This window comes from Garra rufa, chromosome 22 (assembly GCF_049309525.1).
Source record: "Garra rufa chromosome 22, GarRuf1.0, whole genome shotgun sequence".
NCBI lineage: Eukaryota > Metazoa > Chordata > Actinopteri > Cypriniformes > Cyprinidae > Garra > Garra rufa.
The window spans coordinates 12,997,900-13,007,892 of NC_133382.1; the positions used below are offsets into that span (position 1 = coordinate 12,997,900).

General features: G+C 37.3%; 1 protein-coding gene across 2 annotated transcripts in view; it reads left to right on the forward strand.

Annotated features, from left to right (window-relative positions):
- The window catches only part of grid1b (glutamate receptor, ionotropic, delta 1b), a 467,814-nt gene that overhangs the window by 429,820 nt on the left and 28,001 nt on the right, over nt 1-9,993 (forward strand). For both annotated transcript variants that reach the window (XM_073828690.1, XM_073828691.1), the window contains exons 9-11: nt 1,503-1,704; nt 2,512-2,841; nt 7,163-7,301. In XM_073828690.1, coding sequence (XP_073684791.1) covers nt 1,503-1,704; nt 2,512-2,841; nt 7,163-7,301 — 671 coding nt within the window. The remainder of the gene's footprint in view (nt 1-1,502; nt 1,705-2,511; nt 2,842-7,162; nt 7,302-9,993) is intronic.

Consider the following 9,993-nt stretch of genomic DNA (forward strand, 5'->3'; position numbering starts at 1 on the left):
GTTGCATGTTTGCTTACAAATTATTTTGGCTAATATGATCATGCCTACCATCGCAAATAATAGTATAGCACTCTCAGCTCTGTTTAAAACTGTCAAAACATGTTCAATTTTATATTGTTATTGTTATATAGGGGTGAGCGGGGCACAAACTAACGCGGGGTTAATTGTAACACGCGTGGTTTAAATATTTCCACACACGCTAGCATAACCAAATTTATGGTGTTTACTAGTTGCCATAGCAACACTATGCAGAGAAAAAAGAGCGCCAGAATTCAAAAGCCTTTTGAAGATATCGCTGAATATTTATTTTACCATAGTAAAAGTACATTTCTGGCTGAAGTAAACTTTTCATTTCAGTTTTAAATATTCATTTAAAATGAGACAAATCTGCTATTATTTTAATCTCCAATTTGTTATTTATCAGTTTAGATAGTTTATTAATGCTTCGCAAACCAGCAGAAGACACTAACCTGTTTTAAACTCCAGTCGCGCAGATGGGGAAAGATGTAACACTGTGTTACAATATTCCCCGCTGTTATTAAACTATGCTATTCTGTGACATTAGCGGTGCAGTTTACACGATTTACTTCTAAGGATTTCGATAAGATACCTCAAGAAACAGGTGAATAAAGGCTGACAATCAATGTTTAATGTTCAGAAGTTATTATTTCAAGTAATGTAAAGCATTTTGGCTGGTTTATGTGTGTCGTGTTCTATGAGAGCTGTGTGTGGAGGAGTGGAGTGTTCTTCTGAATGTCTAAATGTGTTTCATCTATCTGTCCACATTGTTTTGAACTACTGTACAGCTGTGTGTTGCGATCAGGGCCGTTCAAAGCATTGTTGCAATGTGTTAATTTTCAAACTCCAAAATTAGATCATTTTTATTTTTTTAAAAAACGTCATTACTTCATTTGAAAAAGTTAACTCATGTATTTTACTGACAAAATATTTTAGTTTGTTGTGTATATTTTTTTCATTCGATCAGATAACATTTTAAGCTGTCATATGGTCGTGTTACAACGTGCCCCTCAGATGTTACAATGTACCCCACCTACGGGGCATGTTGTCACGTTTCACTTCCTTTCTTTTGAGGCAAATAACGAAAAACATATACACTGTAAATATGAAACAAAGCGATATATTTGTACTAGACAAGTGTGAAAATAACGTGGATAAAAATTTTTACTCTGAACCCCACGTGGATTTACATAAACCGCGAAATTCAAAAAGTGTTAGGTTGTGCCCCGCTCTCCCCTAACTCTTTTTAAGGATTCTCAGTAGACATGCTGTATTTACATAATGTATTTTTCATTTGCCTTTACTATGTGGAAACATTCTGCTTCTAATGTGCTAATTCCTCATGATGTAATTGTAATCATTCTCCCAGGCCAGTAAGCATCTACAACAGAAAGGTTCTCCAGTTAGCCATAGAAAGTCTTGAAGCAAATTTTACCAGCCATTTAAAATTTGTACATTTTGGTAATCAATATTCCTCTTCAAAGGAGGATCCATTTGTGATGGTGGCAGAGAACATCCTCGGACAGCCGAAAAGATATAAAGGGTTCTCGATTGATGTCCTGGATGCCTTGGCCAAGATCCTAGGATTTAAGTACGATATCTACCAGGTGGCTGACAGCAAATATGGTTCTCAGCTGCCAAATGGCTCCTGGAATGGTATGATTGGGGAACTCATAAACAAGGCAAGTGCTCTAAACATTGTGTTTACATGTCCAAAGCCATTAAAAGTTAACCAAATAATACTTGCCTGTTATTTTCTCAAATTATCCTGCTGAAAAGGTCACCGGCATATATTGTGTATTGGTTGCTGATGTGCTAGTTGGTTCTGGGGATGGGCATGAGTACTTTAGAAGTTATAGCAATGATCAGTCAAGAAAACAATAATTGTGTGACTAGAACTTTTAATTCTGTGACTGGTTGCTGCGGCATTTTGGCTAGTACCTTGTGTTCTAATAGGTTATTGTTAAGGCATGAACTGTAAAGTGCAATTTTCAAACCACTCAGCACTCTACTTGGACAGTATTAGAGGGTTCATATATTTAGATTGAACTCAACTTAATTAAGCAGAAAGAACAGTGAGAGGTGAATCGGTCAAAGATGTTTGTCTGATTTGTGTATATCAGCCAGAAATTAAATAAAGCTGGGCCTTTTAGCAGGGCTGAAATCTTGTACATAGTAGCAATAAAGTTGATGTCATACTTTGACCTTTTCCCCCTCTTGTTTTAATTTGTTTTCGTTTTCATCAAATATGCTGACATTACTACAAAAATATTTTAGTTTGTTTGTTTCAGTTAAGATATGTGAACATCATTACAAGATAAATTATCTGAAAATGAAAAGTGATACTAGTAAGATACTACGACTTGTTTTTTAGAAAAACATATCTATAATTTTTTATCCCAGATGGCAATTGTTTTATTGATTTTAGCAGGGGTGCAGGACAACCCCAGCATAAATTTTACTTTTCTTGTCTATTCTTGTCTTTACAGAGAGCTGATTTGGCAGTGTCTGCCATAACTATAACACCAGAGCGAGAGAACGTAGTGGACTTCAGCAAGCGTTACATGGACTACTCTGTAGGGATCCTACATCGCAAACCCGAGGAAAAGATCAACATTTTTTCCTTGTTTGCCCCTTTTGATTTGGCTGTGTGGGCCTGTATCGCAGCTGCCATTCCTGTGGTGGGCGTTCTGATCTTCCTGCTGACCAGGATGCAGATGCTTCGCTCCCAGAATCCTCCAGGAGCCCATCACACCACTTCATCCATGTCTAACTCGCTGCATAGTGCTATATGGATTGTCTATGGAGCTTTCGTACAACAAGGTACTTCAATGAATTCCTCTCCCACATGTCCATTCAAAGGCACCTTTAGAAACGATTTATCAGCTTAGTATGCTTTTAAGAGCAGCCAGGGGATCAGGTGGTGATTTGACTCAGGGCTTAGAAAGATGACAAGAATAAAGCTGCTGTCTGATGATTTTGGGGTGTCAATACATCACTCCCTTTAAGACATGTAAGCATCTAAACTGCTAATGCAAGCATTCTTCAGTGTTTATTCAGAGAATAGTTTATCTAAAAATGAAAATCCTGTTATAATTTATTCACCCGTTCCAAACTCATTCCAAACCTGTGGAATACAAAGGGAGATGTAGAATTTTTTTGTAGATTTTCTTTTCTTTTCAATCCAAGTGACATCATAGCACCATAAAAAATATTATATATATTATCAGCAATTCAGTCATGACCACTCTCTGAGTAGTTTTCTACTTTATAACTAATGTTAATTGGTATGACTGTTAATTTATTTGATCTTGGCAAAATAGATCTACTACACAAGCTGTTGTTGCTGCTGCTGCTGATGTTGTTATTGCTGCAGCGCAAGTATGGTGGATTTCTACTACCATACACAGAACTGCTTCTGCTGCACAAATAAGCATACATAATATCCTCATTAGGGCTGTCGCGATAACCGCAATATCGCAATACCGCGCTATTGACGTGCATAACCGCAGAGGAATGCAACAACCGCATCAACCGCGATATTTCTTTTTTCCTAAGGATTCGCCCTTCTCACTTAATGCCTATGTGCTGAATATTAAATTAGTAATAAGTTAGTAATGATAACATAATGTTTTTATTATGAGGCTCAGTAGATATGCATTTAACAAGCCTAATCAGACAGCGAATGAGAGAGAGATCGACTGAGCTTGTGCGATTACCTGCGTCTGTCTTTCAGATAGAGTCAGGTATGTATGTGAAACTAGCTTGTCATGTCCAAGAAAAGTGAAATCTCTGTCTTGTCATCGATGGTCTGCTGCTCAGCTGAGCCTTTAAAAGTGGCGATTAAAGATAAAATGATTTCAACATCGTGTTTCATTACGTCTCTCTTTGATTAAATAAGCATTTTTGAACGTATAGTTGAATGAACGGTTTAAAGACTTACTCAAAGATAGTCTCTTGCCTCCCTCTTGTGGCGTAACAATGAAACTGCACTGACTGACAGCTCGCCTAAAACACGCAGGTGAAATATTGACAGAAAGTCTCTCGTCCAGTCAAACTCGAGGGTGCGCGCTAACTGTTATATACACGAAGATTTCAGATGCAAAGCCTCTAAGTATGTCTGACATTTTTCTTCAAAATTTGCATTTCTTTCTGGCTAGGTTTCTATGTAAGTACTGTTTACTTCACTTCATATAGCAACGCGATTTGGTTTCGGTTTTGATTGATTTCTGAATATGACCTTACATTGTAACAGCCTACACACAATTTTATATATATATATATGGCGGTAATACCGCATACCGCGCTACTGAGCCACTCAAAATTACCGCAAGGGAAATTCCTTAACCGCGACAGCCCTAATCCTCATAGCTAATTTAGACAGGTGGAGCTGGGGGAGGAGAAGGGTTTCAGAGTAACTGATAGCATGCTGCAGGACTGGCTTACAGCGAACACTGAACCAGACTATTTAAGCAGGCAAGATACAGCCGAACCAAATCTGCTTGTAGCTTTTACAGTAGTACACAATGTAATTGCCAGCAAATTACATGTCAAGGCCCAATCTGTGCCAGTCTAAAGATTCCTGACTTAACTTCAGGTAATTCTAAAATTCTGATTTGCCCTTCTAATATGTTCCTTAATATGAAGAATGAAGCACTGTGCCACATACAAAATCTGTTAATTCATCATTGTTCCTAAAAAAGATGCAATCATTCACAAAAAGCACATTTTCCTTAAAGGGGTCATATGATGTTTCTTAAAAACATTGTTTTATGTATTTGGTGTAATGCAATGTGTTTACGTGGGTTAAGGTAAAAAAAAAAACACAAATACCATACATTATTGCTGCTCCTCTCTGCCCCTCCTTTCTGAAAGCCTTGATTTTTACCAAGCTCATCTTTTTGAAAAGTGTGGTGTGCTCTGATTAAACAGCTATCCAGTGATTTGTGATTGGCCAAATACCTCAAACGTCTGATGGAAATGTTACGGCCCCTTACCATGTTGTGATGCCGTGTCCTGGTGCGACAAGACAAAAACAATAAAACCCATTAGAAATAAGACATTTGTTGCATCCACTGCAGACATATTACTGTGAGCAAGTCAAAAACAAGTAGGCAGCATCACTGATTAAAATGGGTTATACTGTGTTTTGTCGCATCACGCCTCGAGTCCGGTGTAGACACTGTGTTACCTTCTTATGCGTTGCGTTGCATTGCGTAAACATAACACCATGGGCCCTGTTTTAACAATCTAAGCGCACACCCATGGTCTGTAAGGGTTTTCCCTATTCTCTTAATGAGTCATGGGTGTGTTTTGGGCGTAACATGCATTAAACCAATCAGAGTCTCATCTTCCATTCCCTTTAAGAGCCAGATGCGCTTGCATCATGGCAGATTCGCTATTTACAAAGCTGAATTTGCAAGAACAAAGACTGAATGCTTCTCCAGAGTGCAAGGCCAGCACCAAGGGGGCATTCGCGGGCCATGCCCCCAAACGAGTTACGGTGCCCCCCTTCCACCCCCTTTCCATCCTCTCCCCTCCTTGCTGAACGTAATCGTTTTTGAAAGCGAAAGTGAAACTCAAAAACAGCACGCATATGAAAGCGATTGACTATCCATTACAACATGTAGTCATTTTTATATTTATGTACACAATAATAATATTTTACATTGTAATCCTTTCATTTTTAATATTTAGTATGTTTTTGTGCTGCTGAGCGTCCCTGTGTGTGTAGTAAGCAGAGTGTATGCACGTTGTGCACCTGTCTATAGGCCATATTACTAACGCACTCTTTACATAACAAAAACCATTGCACCATTGACTTTAGACAAGGTTTCAGTTGGTCAGTGGCGCAGTCTATTTCAGTTGCCTCAAAATAGCAACGTGCCAACAATGTGCCTGAACACACCTCATTTTCAGACCAGCGCACACATGAGTGCACAAATGGGCAATTGAAATAGACTGCGCCATTGATCAACTGAAACCTGGTCTAAAGTCAATGGTGCAATGCATTTGGTGCAATGCATTTGCTATGTAAACAATGTGGCGCAGAACAGTCCTATGTAAAATGTACTGCACACACTCAGATACTTGCGTTGTACTGTTCTGGAACAGTGTTAAATATAACTTAACCCCTGATTTGTAGTTGTGTACTCATTTGGAAGGCCAAACAAAGTAGTTTAGCTTTTGCAATTAAAACACAGTGTCTCCAAGACAGATCTCATATATGCACAAATACTCCAAAGACAAAATAAAACATGAAATCACATCATATGAGCACTTTAAGGTGTGCCTTTAGCCCCTATAAGTTTGGAACAACATGAAGGTGAGTAAATTGGTGAACTATCACTTTAAGGTTTAAAATCAGTTGTAAGTAGTGTTTTATGGAGCATGTTAAATTTTAATAGTTGTAAAATACTTTTTTTTTCATCAGCGATGCCTACCCTTGTGTCACTGGAGTGATAAACTGCATATATTTGAAATCCAATTTGAAATCCAGCATACATGCATAGAGCATACAGAGAAGTGCACCAAAATAGTGTAAAGGTGCCTTTGAATAAAGCATAGGATACGCTGGTTCTCATCCAAGTGACAAAATGGAATAAATGACTACCTCAGCAACTAGCATGCTAAACCCCCGGCTCCCTCTATTAATGCCTGGCATACTGCCTACCAACCTTTTTAAACCTAACAGCTAGTTATTAAATCTGGCCTGTTTCTATCTCATATTTCTGTAGCTTGTCACTATATGAAATTTACAGCAGATTGTACAAAACACAATAAAACCTTTGCAGCAGTTAACACTTCAGTCAATTGTTCCACTGATCATATCTTAAACATGAGGAATTAGCTATAATGATGGCATGTTAATAATGGTGCCATTTCTGACTTATTCTGATGACTAGGGTTAATAATGTGAAAGTGTGTTTGTATTTTATAGATTATGCACGTCTGTGATGAAATTACCATACGATAATCTTTTAATACTCTTTGTTAGATGTCTGCTCATCTATTTGTTGTGGTAGGCCTCCATTTTATGAGTATAAAATCCGGATTATGTAAAAACTTTTATGAAAGGATTTAAAAGGGAAAAATGAAAAGTACATTTACACATTCTAAAGCATTTTTGTATTATCTGTCACAGGTGGAGATTCAGTGGTGGGGTCTGTGGCATTGAGGATAGTCATGGGCAGTTGGTGGTTGTTCACATTGATTGTGTGTTCGTCTTACACTGCTAACCTGGCTGCGTTCCTGACTGTGTCCCGCATGGACAACACTATAAGGTAAATTATCATTTTCACAAACAGTCCACCACTCGACGCACCATATGGTACAGAGTTGATCTATGTCTATTAAAAGCTTTTCTATCCTGTGTTTGTCCTCGTAATTGGTGCATCCTTATGTTCAGGAAGCTTCAAACATAGTTTGGCCACATGGCAGGCAATATGCAGAAAATTGATGCAGTGTTGTACAGTTAAACATAGACTTTGTGTGGCTATAGAAGCCCAGCAGGCAATTTGTTACGTTTGGATTTCACAGGAAAATAGTGGAAAAATATTAAGTATTCAAGTATCCACCCAAATGTATTAAGTACCAATTATTTCAAAGATATAAATAAGAAAAATAATATTACGAATCTTAAGTTCAGTTAATGCGCTACTAAATGCCTCAAAATAAAACTCTTAAATATATTTCATCTGTTTAATCCTGGAAGTTTGTAGGTATGTTGTCTGAGGTTTAGAATAGGATTTTATGATGGCAAGAATTTTCCTAGAAGAAGTTGTACCTAGACTTTCTGGGACATGTTCCCATTAGAGTGAAGGGAGGTGAACTAGAGAGATAAATGTATTAGTATGGATGGAAAGAGGTGAAAGAGGTTAAGACCGTGTGTGTTATTTGCTCTGTATTTTTGCACGTTGTTTTTATAATGAACCAAGCAAAACTGAAGCTGAATTTGAATGTCAGTAATCAGCCTACATTTTTATACATGGAAAACAGCAGAACTAACTTTCTGAAAATAACACATTTTGTGTTTCATGGAGAAAAACAAACAAACCCTGCATAAAGATAATAACGTTATAATAAAACATTCTTACATTTTCACTATAATAATTACTAGAGTGTGTTCAGGCCCAAATGTATACTTTTTTAACTCATTCTGAATTATTACATTATAAATGTTTACTGTCACGATTCCAGAACAAGTCCTGCAATGATTCAGTCTTTTATGTATTCCATAGCCTATTGTGACAATTGCTTTTATATATCAGTTTAATGCACTGCAAGGTTAAAATTTACCTTATATTTGTGTTTAGTGATTCAGGGATAGTTTTCTGTATCCCTTCCAGGAAATGAGCCACATCTGCAAAAACATAGGTTCTTTGAAAAGTTGGCAGATATTATAAAGACTGACATTAAATGTCTCATTATCTCATTAAATGCTAAAACTCTTAGGTTGTGATTGACAAATTAATGTTTTGTAAAATGTTGGATTGAATTCCCCAACTCATGCAGAACTTCTGCACAAATTACATAAATTACATATATTGACCTCAAAATTAAAAATTACGTGCTCTTTGTCTTTTGTTTATATCTCCATATAGTGAGGGTAAGGTCATACAAATGAATGTATGAACCGCTCGTTTTAAAATCTACCTGACATTTGTTACTGACTTTATTGCTTCAAACATTACAATACACATGAAAACATATTTGGCATGTTTGTGTGCTGCTCAGCGTCCCTCTGTGTGTAGTAAGCAGAGTGTATGCACATTGTGCACCTGTCTATAGGTGCATATTACTAACGCACTCTTTAAATAACAAAAAAAAAAAAATATTGCACCATTGACTTTAGACAAGGTTTTAGTTGGTCAATGGCGCAGTCTATTTCAGTTGCCTCAAAATAGCAATGTGCATGAACACACCCTGTTTTCAGACCAGCGAAACCATGGGTGCAAAAATGGGCAACTGAAATAGACTGTTCCATTGACCAGCTGAAACCTGGTCTAAAGTCAATATAATGCATTTGGTGCAGTGCATTTGCAATGTAAACAATGTGGCGCAGAACAGTCCTCTGTAAAATGCACTGCACACACCCAATTACTTGCACTGTACTGTTATAAATATAACTTAACCACGGATTTCTAGTTGTATACTCATTTGGAAGGCCGCTAGAATGAGTTTCTATTCTGTGTTCTCCCTTTCCTGTGCTAGTTTGCGTTTACATCTGTAAATGTTATCTAGCATTGTATGATGACAGGTATTTACCCAGCCTGTGTGCCTCTGATGTTTGATGCATTTGATTATGCTGATGTGAGCAAACTGTCACATCAGTGTGAACAGACCTCTGCTCGCAGACAAACATATAAACATGTTCATTTGCGCTAGTTTTGTTGAAAGCCAAATGCTACATATACATGTTCAGCCTGGTCTCGTTGTTTTTCATATGCACCATTTGATAAACCATAAAAATTATCTCTAGGGTTTGGTAAAAACAGTGTGTTTTTATAATTCATTAATGATTTACTTACTTTGTAGGCCACCCCTGTTTGCAATGGCTTTCTTTTTGTTTGACTAATTGTCTCGATTTTTGTCCACCTTGTCCTCCTTTCCTTATTTCTGCCTTGCTATTGACAATACCAAAGGTGGTATCAATCAAAATGACAGTTCATTCAAAAATGAAAATTCTGTTATTAGGCACATAATGCTGACCAGGGTAGTGTTGTTACAGTAATCAGATGTACTGTAGGGTATGACAGGGCTAAAGGTGCCCCGGAGTAAAAGGCGCCTTTGATATTATTTTCCTCCAAACCACTGGAAGGCAGAAAAACGTGCCGTAGCACTTTCAAAAACATCCACTTTTCAAGATAGATGTGCATTTTTTGGCTGATACTTGATGCGATCACTGGAGCAGCGCAAAGTTGATTCTGTGCTTACTTATATCTAATATTTGATTTTTTTTTTTTTAATTTGTAA